Source organism: Eulemur rufifrons, chromosome 21, assembly GCF_041146395.1.
Source record: "Eulemur rufifrons isolate Redbay chromosome 21, OSU_ERuf_1, whole genome shotgun sequence".
NCBI classification, from domain to species: domain Eukaryota; kingdom Metazoa; phylum Chordata; class Mammalia; order Primates; family Lemuridae; genus Eulemur; species Eulemur rufifrons.
Window position 1 is genome coordinate 909,789 of NC_091003.1, and position 13,290 is coordinate 923,078.

Here is a 13,290-nt window from a genome sequence, read left to right on the forward strand (position 1 = left end):
TTTCCTAAATGTGGGAAACTCGGAAGAGGCCGCCTCTCCCGCCTCTGGGTCCCGAAAGGCCCTGGGCTCCCCGAGGAGGCCCACGGGACCGTCCATCCCGGGAACGAGAGCGGAAAGGCAGACTCTGTCTGGTGTGCTCTGTGTGCCTGTGCGGAATGTCTAATGACAAATAAAATAAACCACTCAGAACTGGTATGTTAGACAAACCTGGCACAGCCTGAAACAACAGGATAATATCTAGGTCCATAAAACAAGGACTTTTATAAATCGAGAGGAAAATACTTCCACATCCTTCACAACTTGATCAAGCGTTCTGATAAGTGTACCAAGTTAATAAATAAAAAGCATAGGATTTAATAAAATTCTATTCGATATAAAATCACATGTTAAATATATTTCCAATTTTTTCTTTCAGCAAACTAAAAGAAATTTTTCAAACTTTGTGTTAAGCTTTCACCTGCGTTTTGGCTTTTGTTTTGCAGTCTGGATTCTTTAAAAATGCTACAACGTACCTTCTTCCTCGCTTGTCTCCTCGCTGTCAGGCTTCGGCTGGGGCCACTGGGAACCCGGCAGAAAGGCGCCTTCGTACAGCTTCACCAGGTCCACCAGGGGCAGCTCGGCTGCGGGGGCAGCAGCAGAAAGGCCGTCACTCCCGACAGCAGCGTGCTCTAACCAGGAGAGCCCACCGCGGGATGCAAAGGGGATTCTTCCCACATACAGCCCTTTTCCTGGCTCTAGATCATTCCTTGGAAAAAGAATTTATTTTCTAAAAGCATATTTATTTTTTCTAAAAACTTAAAAATTTTGCCCATTACTGATACTTTGTAAAAAAAAATTTTCAGACTTTGTAAGATGAGAATCTCTGAAATGAAAAAACTTAAATTTATTCATAAAAAAACAAACAAACAAAAATCTGAAATCACCTAATAAGTGAACAGTAAGTAACACTACAGACTAAGCAATGAAAATCTAAAGATGAATACCACTAACAGAAAATAACCAGTGGACATGATACCAAAAAACACAGAAAAAATGTTCACACGGTATGATAAAAGACTGGTAAGCTTTTTGTATAAATCACTGACCCTAACTGCCTTAAAAAAATACCACATTATCAAATGGGAAAAGGGTTGAAGCTGTTTCACGAAAACCACAGCACGAAGGGCCAAGACAGCTTTAACTGAGCATCTCTAGAAATCAGACGTTTTCTACCAAATCAGCAACCATCTTAAAATTATAATATTAGAAAAATGTAATGAATCAGATACTCTTGAACACTGCTGATAATGGTGTATAAACCGGCTTAATTTTTCTGGAAAAATTTCTCTACGGAAAGCTGAAAAACTCTGGAACGACGGCCTTGACCTCATTCTTTCCCACGTGGTGCATCTGCCCAGAGGAGTCCCAGAAACCTGGACCCAGACTCGTGTTCAAAGAATTTCCACCCGTGTCAGCTGCAACAGGGGAAAACATTTGCACTGGGCTGTGTACTTGTCGCGTGGGAACCTCCTGCGCGTGCAGCTGGGGGGCAGCGAAGGCCGCAGACTCAACACAACAAGCGTCACACGTCCTGGCGGAGCCGTGGCAAAGGCACTGTCCATCCCAGACAAGCAAGAATCCCTGCGAACCCATTTGCTCACGATTTAGAAAACTCGTGACAGTGGACTGATGGACAGATACGCGATCAAGGAAAGTAAAATGAGGATGTGGACTCGGCTGACCTGGCTGGCTAGGCGGTGTCCCCTCCCTCCCTCCGCACGCCATGTGTGTCCCTCGTGTCCCTCCCACAGCGGCGTGTCCCTCCCACAGCGGCGCGCTCAGTCACAGCAGACGACCTGCCCCGAGGGAGGAGGACCGTTCTTCAGTCCAGGGCATCCGAGTAGCTGCGCCCCCTGCTGGAACCTCCAAACAAGCTCTCAAGGAAAGGAAAATTCAATGCTAACTGCAGAATCTAGGTGGTGGGCACACGGTGTTCACACCAAGCTTCTTCCAACCTTCCTGTACGTCTGAATGTTTCCATAAAAAAATGTACACATACATCACATAATGGCTACATAAGTACGAAAAAATAGGAGAAACAACTGAAAACCTGTTACAATAATAAGATAATTCTGGGCTGGGCACAGTGGCTCACGCCTGTAATCCTAGCACTCTGGGAGGCCGAGGCGGGTGGATCGTTGGAGCTCAGGAGTTCGAGACCAGCCTGAGCAAGAGCGAGACCTCGTCTCTACTAAAAATAGAAAGAAATTATATGGACAACTAAAAATATATACATAAAAAAAAAATTAGCTGGGCATGGTGGCACATGCCTGTAGTCTCAGCTACTCGGGAGGGTGAGGCAGGAGGATCACTTGAGCCCAGGAGTTTGAGGTTGCTGTGAGCTAGGCTGATGCCACCGCACTCACTCTAGCCCGGGCAACAGAGCGAGACTCTGTCTCAAAAAAAAAAAAAAAAGAAAAAAAGAACACCTCTCATCAAAAGGTACCACAAAGAGAAAGGAAAGACACATCACCAAGTGGGACAAGGTCATTGCAACGCAGAACTGACAAAGAATCACATCCAGAGCATGTAAACAACACCCACAGTTGATAAGGAAAAGAACACCGAATATCAAATGGGCAAAAGACAAAGGAGGAAACACAAAAAGATGCTCCACCTCGTTAATTACCAGAGAAATGCAACTTAACACTGCAAGGACACACCACCTGTCAGCAGACGGGCAAAAACTTCCGAGGAAACAGCAGCAAGTGTTCTGAGATGCCGAACTCAGCGCACTCACCCTAAAAAGCTGGCGATATTCTGTGGAGCTGGACAAGCCCCCAGCCCTGCTCTCCCGCTCCTCAGCACACACAGGGCACCCGGGCCTGGGGGAGGCTCCCGGCAGCACGGCCCCAAGGGCAAGCACAGGGAACAAGCCCAACACCCGCCAACGGCACAAAAGTAACTGGTGACGTATTTCCGCAGGGACTGCTATTTGGCCGTGAAAACTGACACAAACACACCACCACACAGCAACGTGACGGGAACTCAGAACGTAAGGGCCGAGTGGCAAGGGCGAGGCGCAGCCTGCGTGTGACTCCACCGTACAGAGTTCTGACACCAGGGAGACGTGTGCAGGCGGCAGGGAGGGCGGGGGTGGGCAACGCACGGCCCAGGCGGCCGTGGCCTCCCGAGCAGAGGACAGCGGCAGCAGGAGGGACGTGGGGACTGTGGTTCTCCACCCGCGTGGTGCTACTGGCCACACTGCCTGACGGGTTAGCACTTCTTATGTCCGACACATCACTTTAAATGTTTTTGTATCTACTTCAGGCTTAGCAAAAGCAGTTCTTAGTAAGATGCTGGCGGCCTACCTTCTTTGGCTAAATTAGAGAGCTCTGCCTGGTGGTCTACCGCCCCTTCACTGGCTTCCTCCTCCTCGATGGTCTCCTCTTCATCCTCCACTGAAACGGGTACCACAGACGTCAGTGAGGGGAGCAACGGGGCCTCCGTGCAGTGACCACGCACAGCGCAGCTGCGCAGCTGTGAGTAACCTGAAGACACTAAAACTGAGCTTTTAAATGTCTCAGGTTACATCTGGAAATGACAGTTTAATTACACGAGCAGGAAACTGAGACCACATTTCCCCTTCCATTTCAGGCTCTGGGTGACAGTCCTGGCTTTTCAATACATGACAGACCCACACACAGAGCGATGTTAACTCTCCACCCGCCCACTGAGCCCCACCGCAAAAAACCCACCAGCGTGCCGCTCAGGACCACCGTGGACTCACCCCTGCCCGGCCCACACGCACCCCGGCTCTCCTGCCCTCCACGACCACAGCCCAGACCAGCGCCCTCGCCTCAGACCTCCAACCCTGAGCCTCGAACGTGACTCGCAGCAGAGGTCTGGGCTCTCAGTGGAGAAGAGAATCTCCCAGCAACCCAGCAGCACCACTGCTGCCGACGGACGATCTCTCCACCTGGGGGCCTGGCCAGGTGAACTGCACCTTCGCTCCCTCTCACCGGCTCCTCCCACCAACACGCGCCCAGTCCCTGCTTCCCTGCCCTGACAAACAACCCAACGCTGCCACCGTCCAGGGGAATTCCTCACTCCTTCACTGCGAGACCCCCACTGCCCACCGGGTGGCCAAGGCACCCGGCCCCACCACACCAGTCCCTGGAGCCCGAAGGCTTCCACTCCCGTCTCTGCGCCCTGGCAGTGAGGGCAGGACCAGCCCTCCCGTCTCCTGGAAAGGCCTTCGCCCCTCTCCCCCGCCCTCTGACCCCATGGCTTCCAGAGGGGAGAGCTCTGGAAAGGAACAGTCAAGAGGAGGCAGGGTGGTTAATGTGTTTTTCTGAGTTACACTAAGACATCTTTTAACCTTAACTGAAAGTCAGTCAAATAAGCAAAGTCTGTTTCGATAGTCACAGGCCGCATAGCATCATTTAGGTCAACAACGGACAATGTGTACAATAGTGGTGCCGTAAAATTACAGCGCTGCATTTTCACTGAGCCTTGCTATGTTCGGACACACGCATGCTCACCACTGCTACAGCGGCCTACGGTATGCACTAAGAAACACGCTGCACAGGTCTGCAGCCCGTAGCAGTAGGCCTGGTATACCTGCACGCAGGTGTGCTCCTGAGCGCGCGGGAAACATGGAAGCCGAGAGGCGCATCTGCACAGACCTAGCAACAGCTCCCGGAGCCCAGGGCAGGGAGAGCGTCATCCTCGTGAAAAAATGATCTAATTATTTTCCAGATGACAGGAAACAGACAAATCTATTGTATCCCACTGTGTTTGTGGCGCCAGCCCTCGGGGCACACGGGCACCCCGTGTGGGGAGACGCACCTCTGCTCTTCGCTGCAAGCGTCAACCTGAGCTGTGCTGTGGTTGGTGCGTCAGCTGCCCCCGTCACTGCCAACCGTTGGCACAGTGATGCGTGTTTGGGGGGAGACAGAGAAGGGGACAGAACTGCTCAGCTTCACGGCTTAAAGTTATAAACTGTACTGTTATTTGTAAGGCCCAGAGATAAAGAGAATATGAATCTAATAGTGTCAGCAAAGACAAGAATGGAATCTCCCTCAAAACCAGTTAGACCGACAACACTACCCCACGCACACTATGCAAAGCAGTTACTACTAAGCCTCCAACTTCCCCAAACTAACTCACCCCCTTAGGTGCTCCCTGGCCACTTAAATACCTACAAAGAAAATCATTTCAAATCCTGTGTGCGGCCAAGACCGCCAGCTGCCCCCAAGTATCCTCTCTCTACTTTCCCCCAAGCCCACTGCTCCCTGCACTGAGTCACACGCCCGCGGCTCCCCAGGGCAGCAGCCGGCCAGGGGCAGCAGGCAGAGGCACTGCTGGTCCTGCCAGGAGGGGCTTCAGCACACCGGCTGGTCCTCTGACTCGCTCTCGCCTCGGAGAGTAGCTGGAGCTACAGGAGCCACTGCCCAGGAGAGAAGCTGGAGTTCTAGGAGCCACCCGCCCGGGACAGTGGCTGAACAAGGAGCCTGGGCACTGGGACAGAGGAGCTAACAGACAGGAGAAGCAGGGACCCCTGGGAACACAGCCAGGATGGCATACCAGAGCCAGGCCCTGTGCCCCCAGGCTTCTAGCTCATCTGAGCCACTGTTGTTGATAATTTATTTTTCCTGTCATGGACAGCAGAACTTAATCCTGACAGAGTTTCATGCCAACAATCTGGCCAAACTCCCCAACTTTCAAATAAGAATCAATATACACTGAAACATTGACCCTTCAGCATCTGGAGAAGTTACCACACTTTGCCAAATCAAGCCAATAACCCTACCCTGATGCTGGACAAAGAGCTGCCAGGGGAAGTACAGGCCTCCCCGGCACCTGCCCGGAACCACCACCGTATCAGACAAGTGTCCTCCAACACGCCGCTCCTGCTCCTTCCTCTGTCCCTGAGCCCAGGACCCAGCCCTGAGACTGCTGCCCCACAGTCCACCCGGGTCTGGAAAGAGCCACCGGCTGTCCCCAGCTCACACACCCCCAGCGGTCATGCGTCTGCTCTCATCTGAATAAGGCACCAACACCTAAAATTCATGTGAGCTTGTCGCGATGGGCCGGGCCTGGCCACCACGGGCCACCACCCGACCACCAGGGCCGCCCTGGGAGCAGGAACAGACTTGGGCCGACACCACCGGGCGTGGGCCCCAGCGCTTGCAAAGACGCGCCTGATTCCCGAACCTCACGAAAGCAGATACTGTCATGTTGCTCCAGAAAACAACCCAAGTCTTCCAGAGACACTAAAAAATACCCTGCACTGACAGAAATGTGGATAGACACCAAGGTTAAACTTTCCAACTGGTTTAAAACGGTAAGACTAAAGCCAAAGTCACCGCAGCTCGGAGGTTCCGGCAGCAGCCAGTGAGCGTTCCGCGTGCGAGGGCAGCGAGAGCCCTGCAGACAGTAAAGACAGCCCCAGGGGGAGGGGAACAGACCTGCGTCGTCAGTTAAAGATGTGCTAGCTTTTCTTTTTCTTCCAGACATTCCTGAATCCTGAAACACAGAAAAATCACGAACATGAGATCTAAACACGCAGGACGGGAAACCAAGCCAGAAATGCCTGTTCAGGACGTTTGCCCACGGTTCAGCAGCTGTGTCTTCCCAGATCACTGAATTAACACCCATGTGACACCAAAGCTATAAAGTACCAGTTTACTTTCGAAGTAGACTGATTTTATAACGAAAGGGAATAATAGCCATAACCTATGCATTTCTGCAGAAGAACACAAGTAGCTCTATTTTACTAAAGCACTGTATTTTATTCACGTTGCTCCCATTCTTTCTTACAGAGTGCAATAATAATCCTGAACTTACCAGAAAATTTTCTGGTAATGCATCAAATCCTTTAGGTCTCAACTCTTTTCCTAAAGAGAAAAAGTACATGCTTAGTTTTCACTAAAGCTGTGGAGATGCCATTCCTCACAATCAGCAGGGCATCTCTGCTCATCTAAGTTACGTCCTGCTGCCACCACCTACATGCCAGGAAAGACAGGAAACACAAGTTCTGTCTCCTCCCTCTAGTGACCCAAGGCAGTGGTTTTGAGGTCTTTGTTTTGTTTTTCAGAAACAGGGTCTTGCTATGTTGCCCAGGCTGGACTCGAACTCCTAGCCTCATGCAATCCTCCCGTCTCAGCCTCCAGAGTAGCTGGGACTACAGACACACACCGCTGTGCCTGGTGGGCAGTGGTTTTTATTATCTTATATTCTGTGACTTTCAGCACTGGCCACCTCACCCTCAAGTTTCCTCATCAATAGCGGCATTAAGCCCACCCCTTCCAGGGACATCCTGAGAGTCCAATGAGACAGCGAATGCTGCCTCCATCGGTGCCTGGCACGTACCACCGTGCCCAGTACGTGGGGACAGCTACTGCAGAAATAGCTGAGGGAAGAAATATTCGGACGCCCTGCACAGGAAGATGCCCAGGGGCTCCTCGGCCTGGCAGATGTCTCAGTGAGTTCACTCACTGTCCAGGGACTGAGTTCAGGGCACAGGCTCAGAACCTCAAGTCCGAGCATCCCAGGGGTGATCAGCTTGGGGGTTCTGACTCATCCTGGCACATCTCCAGAGAACTGGGAGATAAACTAGAAGGGCTGCAGGAGGAGAAAGGCAGACCAGCTGTGCAAAGACGACCCCCAGGGCGGGCTCCACGGTGAGCTGTGATGCCAGGAAGCTGCCTGGTGAGCAGAGACGCTAAACCAACGCGATTCAGAACATGTTACGGCTTTTTTAAAAGCATCATACCTCTCCTGGAAACTTTCTGTAAATTTAAGGCCTTTTTTCTTTTTTCTTCTAATTCTACTTGTAGTTTTATCTCCACAACCTAAATACAAAGAGTTAAATAAATGAGCATGTCATTAAGGATGTAAATTATAGAAGCACTGCATATAAAAACATTAACACTCATAGTCTGGAAGCCCAGTTGTCCTATCTCATTTCAAATTACTCCAAAAAGAAATTTTCAGTTTGGTGCTTTTGCATTTATCTTGTATCTAACCACATCCTGCCCAAATTCTACCAGGTGGTGCGATAAGAATTATAATTTTACACAAAGCGAGCGGGAGAGCGAGCAGGCATTCTGGAGAGAAGCCGCCTCCAGCGACACACGGATACGAGGAAGGACCTGAAGGCCCCGACCACGGCTATCACGCGTCTCCAGCGGAGCACGTGGTAACAGGCGACCGTGTATTTCCATGCACAAGGTAAGAACAGGCGTATCCTGAACCTTATGATGATCTAACAGCCCGGGACGGTACAGATGGGGCCCGAGACCTCACGTCCACGACCCTCCTAAACGACGGTGCCAGCGCCACCTGCCTCGAACCTCCCCAGCTCGGAGACCATCGGATTCTTATGACCCCATTAAAGATGCAGAATTTACCTGTTCAATATTTGACCAAAAATATTCTATCTCCCGGGCAGTTGAGGCAGCTATACGTCTTAATCTGTTCTGTTCTTCTTTCTTTCCTCTTTCCTCGCGAAGCTTCTTTTCTTCATGATGGCGTGCCACCGTTCTAACCAGCTAGTAAACAAGTACAAGAATTTTATGTTGTACTCTATGTCATGCTAAGAAAAAGTATAAGTTTTTTAAAAATCTTCTCAGCCTAAAATTACATATAATTCATTGTCAGATACACCCTCATATGCTCTTAGAGTGCTCTAAGAGAAACAATATAAGCAAAAATCACCATCAACATTTTGCTTGATTTTTCTAGAAAGTGTTGTTACTAATATGTATATTATTCTCAAAAAATGAAATAGCATACTATGCTACAATCTTCCTTTGCCGTTTAGTATATGATTAACATCTTTCCATCCAATAAACATTCATCACCACCAGTTTTAGTGGACTAAACAGTATTTCATTTCATGAATGTTGCAAAATTTATTTAATTCCTAGGTATAAACATTGTTGGATTAGGATAATTCACATTTTTAAGACTGTTGCTTTAAATTGCAAAACTGCTTTCCAGAAGTTTATACTCTTTACATAGCCAGGAGCAGAACTTCAAAGACACAGTGAGAACTAAATTAAAAACGAGAACGCCGGCAGAGCCCTGAGCATGCAACCTCTGCTGCCCAGCATGGTTCTAGCAGCAGAAATGCACTCGACTTTGGGGGCGCTGCATGGGGCGCCCACACGTGCCCCGGACGGGCCTCGCCATCCCCAACACAGGCCCTTCCCTGGGGGGGCCACCGCGTGTGTCCGCCGAGCCCGGCGAGAAGGGCAGGCACGGGGAAGGGCAGGTCTTGCTGCAGGCGGCCACTCAGCATCCAGAGCAGGCCCAGCCTGCGTCCCGCGGGTGCCCAGCTGCTCCTCAGCCCCAGCCCCCCCAGACCTCACCCCACCCCCAGCAACCAGCCCAGCCCTGCCCAGCACACTGCCACAAGCCTGGCCCCCCATCCTGTCCAGCCCAGTGTCCACATGGTCGGGACCATCTCCTGTGTGGAAACGGAAAAGCTTCAGGAACAATTGGAGCTTTTTCTGAAATGCCTGTGAATCTGACTGGAGATCCTACACTCTGAGCCCACTGCTCCCCTGCGTGGAGTTGGCTGTTCTTTGCCACCTCAGTGGGGACAATGAGGGGAGAATTCAGGGGAGTGAAGCAGACAGGGCAGGGGACAAAGGGTCAACCCCCAGTCTTCAGCATCCAGGAAACACAAACGCTCAAGCAGAACTGGAAAGAGCAGACCGGAGCCCCGCAGGGAAGAGCGGGCGGGCGGCGGGTGGGCAGGAAGGCCGGGGAACGGCGCCCCTGCTGCCCTGCACCGACTCCTGCCACCTTCTCACTCTCAGCCTCCTCAGCCCTGGCCAGCCCTGGGCCCCAGCCTGGGCCTTGGGCAGAGGCACCCTGATCCTACCTGCCTGGCAGGCCTGGCAGGAAAAGGAACCCGAACCCCTCACCAGAGCTGCAGGGGGACACGCTTGCTCCGGTCTCACAGGTCAGTTACCCGGCACCGTCACTCTCCAGGCAGCAGGGACGCGCGGCTCCCAGACACCAGGAGTCAAAAGCCTTCAGAGAGCTGCTCTGCAGGCCCACCCGCCTGCTGCATTCGAACCCCAGCCACCCACAGCGATGCAGAACAGTGGCTGCTTGCACTGCAAACCCACCTTCTTGGCGGCGGCCACCTTCCACCTGCGCTCCTGGGCGAAGTCCGTGGCCATCCACTGCGCCTCCTCCAGCAGGTAGTCCCAGTGCGACTTGGGGCGCGGGGCCTCCTGCAGCTTCGGCAGCCGCCTCAGGGACCACAGGCCTTCTTTCCTCAGGTCCGCGATGCGCTGGTGGACCTGGTTCTCCTGCGGGCAGCGTGCGGGGGTGCAGGGTCAGGATGTGCCGACTAAGTGTGCCCACAAGTCAGACCCCAAATGCCGGAGACACCGCTGTGAGCAGCGCCCGGCTGGATGCTGAGGGGACCGCGCTCCCGGAGGTCACATTCAGTAACAGAGACAGCGCTCGGACGGGAGGTCCCGGTACTCGGAGAGCACACAGGCAAGAGCGTGCGGCTCTCCCAGAAGCCTTAGAAGCCGGAGCGACAATCCCGCCCCACCTCTAACACTGAAATGTAAAGAGGAGGTTTATACCAGTCTACACAAGGGGAACATGAGATGCCCGGAATTTGCTCCGAAACACCATGGAGAAGAGCAGACGAAACGAGCACACGGATCATTACGTTAGAGCTGGACAAGGAGGTGCAGCGCTCATGACATCTGTCTGTACTGACAGATGTTTCTCTTCAGTCCCCTGATGAAGCTGAACCACTAAATGCTAAGTGCTGGGCGGTGGCCCTGCAAGACAGGGAACAGGCCCGGGGATGCTCCCACCCCGACCGCCACACACGCACCTGCGCTGCCCCTGGGCCATGGCCCGCTGGCTGACTGCGTTCCAGGGGAAGGGACTCTCTCCACGAGTCTGCTGCCACCACGAGAGGCCAACCCGCGTGGCTTCAGTGCTGCCTCTGCTGATCACACACCACACCCACTCGTCCTCCCTCTCCGGTGTTCAGCTTTAAACCATCACAGTCTTACAAATCACAGTCAAACGGGCTTCACCGACTGGAGCACGTCCGCCACTCTCTTGGGCATGCTTACCAGCGCTATCTGCTCCGCCAGCTTGTCCTGGGGACCGTCCTGGGAGGAGGTGGCACTCTGCGCGGGGCTCTGTGGTTTCGGGGGAGCCGATGCCGCCGCCCCTGGCGCCCGGGAGGAGACCGGAGAGAGAGCCTTGCTGGTGGCTGAGGAGGGTCTGCTCACGGGAGAGGAACGGGCCGGCAAGGGTCCAGGGCCCGAGCCGCTTGCAGGCGCCAGGGCTGAGGTAGAAGAGGCTGGCAGAGACCGCGGGCAGGGCGGGGCAGGGTCCGCAGGGGGCCTTGTCGACGCCGCCGTCTAGCAGGCAGAGGACAAGCGGGGCAGGGTGAGGACAGGGCTCCAGGACAGGACTCGGCACCGGAGCACTCACACCACCAGGGACACGTGCAGCCAGGGCCACCTCTGCAGCACCAGCCGGCACCACACGCCCACACGCCACAAGGAAAGCCACACACCAAACTGTCCACACAAAACACAGCATCGTTCTTTCCACAAAACCAAACAAGAGCTCTTTATAAACAGTCTTCACGTGTTGTCTCAGAGCTCACGTAACCATTTTCTTTTTTTTGCTTTTTCTCTATTTTTAAATTTTTTAACTTTTGTTTAAGCTTTTTCCTAATTGAAAACTACTCAATGTTCATCCAGCACCTTTTCTCTGAAGAGCAAACAAATTCCGGGTGCCTCTCAGGGCAGGCAGGCTGTAGGGGCAGAAATCCTCCTACCAGGCCGGGACCACAGACTGACTCGAACCCACAGGGCACCCCACAGGGGGGTGGAGGGGGGGAGAGCAGGGTGGCGCAGCTGGAACGGGAGGGCTGAGTGCCGGCTATGACCAGACTGTGACCAGAAGGCACAGTCGTCATCACCTGATGCAGAGACAGGCACAGCGAGAACTCCCCCTCTCCAAGTCACTCCGTCTTCCTCCTCCCCTCCCTCAGGGGTGGGGAAGCTGTGCCCGGCCACACGGCCACACGGCCACACGTTGTTTCGCTGGAGCGCAGCTGCGTCCATCCACTCACTGCCCTCTGTGGCTGCGTCTCCCTCAACAGACACCACAGAGCTGCACACTCACCACCTGGCCCGTGACGGGAGTCTGCCAACCCTGCCCGACTCACAAGTAACACGCTCCTAAAAACTCTGTGAAGAGCTCCTCTAAAATCATTTTCCACAGCTGATCTTTTCAACAACACAGACAGGTAAATTAATCTAAGAAAACCCACAAAGCTGCTTTAAGTCAATGAGAGACAGTGCTGAAAAAAGAGTCACTTCCATGAAAACCTAAAGCAAGCGACGGCCTGAGGAGCTCAGTGGCTGCACGGACCTGCACGCAGGCTCCAACCTCAACCCGGGGCCACCACGGCCCTCCAGGACCTGCACACAGGCTCCAACCTCAACCCGGGGCCACCACGGCCCTCCAGGACCTGCACGCAGGCTCCAGCCTCAACCCGGGGCCACCACGGCCCTCCAGGACCTGCACGCAGGCTCCAACCTCAACCTGGGGCCACCACGGCCCTCCAGCTACTGGCTGTTCTCGCCTCAATTTTTTCCATCCATAAAATGGGGATAATAAAGATTCCACCTCACAGGTTTGCTAGGTAGAAAAAATAAAATGACGTCAATAAATTCCTCACCACAGTACCTGACACCTTAGCTCACAGGTGACCAGTAAGTGATAGCTAATACTGATTGTTATTCTTTTATCATTATATACTCCAGACTTTGCCTTAAATCTCAAATAATCATACAGAACTTGAACTCAAAGCCCACCGAGGAACTCCCTTGTCAATGAGGGCGGGCGAGAGGCAAGGAGGGTCTCTGAAGCGGCTCTGCCACACGCTGACAGAGTGGAACGGTGGACACAGACGATTCTCTGAACACCCCTCCCCCTGCAGTGCTTGACAGACGGCTCAGCCCAGGCTGCAGTATTTCACTGCTCTTCAGGAACCAAAACGGCTTTCTGAGTATGTTCCAAAAACACACCTGGGTAAAATTAATCAGTGGAGCAGGAGGACCATTTTAAATCCCACAAATGTGTATCAAGCCAGAGAGTAACGACTCACACACATCTGCAGCGAGTGCGGTAAAGGAACAGAAGGCCCCCAGGGAGGACGTCCGGCGGGTGGTTAGGAGCACGGTTTTGCACTCGGACAGAGCTGGCATCAGGCTCTCCTCACCTCACCGCCACGTA

General features: G+C 53.0%; 1 protein-coding gene across 1 annotated transcript in view; it reads right to left on the reverse strand.

Annotated features, from left to right (window-relative positions):
- Positions 1 to 13,290, reverse strand: part of LOC138401820 (E1A-binding protein p400) — a 100,822-nt gene that overhangs the window by 64,607 nt on the left and 22,925 nt on the right. Inside the window, exons 7-14 of the mRNA XM_069497418.1 lie at positions 11,106 to 11,399; positions 10,128 to 10,313; positions 8,397 to 8,537; positions 7,760 to 7,838; positions 6,832 to 6,881; positions 6,453 to 6,510; positions 3,351 to 3,440; positions 513 to 620 (exon numbers count right to left, since the gene is read on the reverse strand). Of these exons, the coding sequence (XP_069353519.1) occupies positions 513 to 620; positions 3,351 to 3,440; positions 6,453 to 6,510; positions 6,832 to 6,881; positions 7,760 to 7,838; positions 8,397 to 8,537; positions 10,128 to 10,313; positions 11,106 to 11,399 (1,006 nt within the window). The remainder of the gene's footprint in view (positions 1 to 512; positions 621 to 3,350; positions 3,441 to 6,452; positions 6,511 to 6,831; positions 6,882 to 7,759; positions 7,839 to 8,396; positions 8,538 to 10,127; positions 10,314 to 11,105; positions 11,400 to 13,290) is intronic.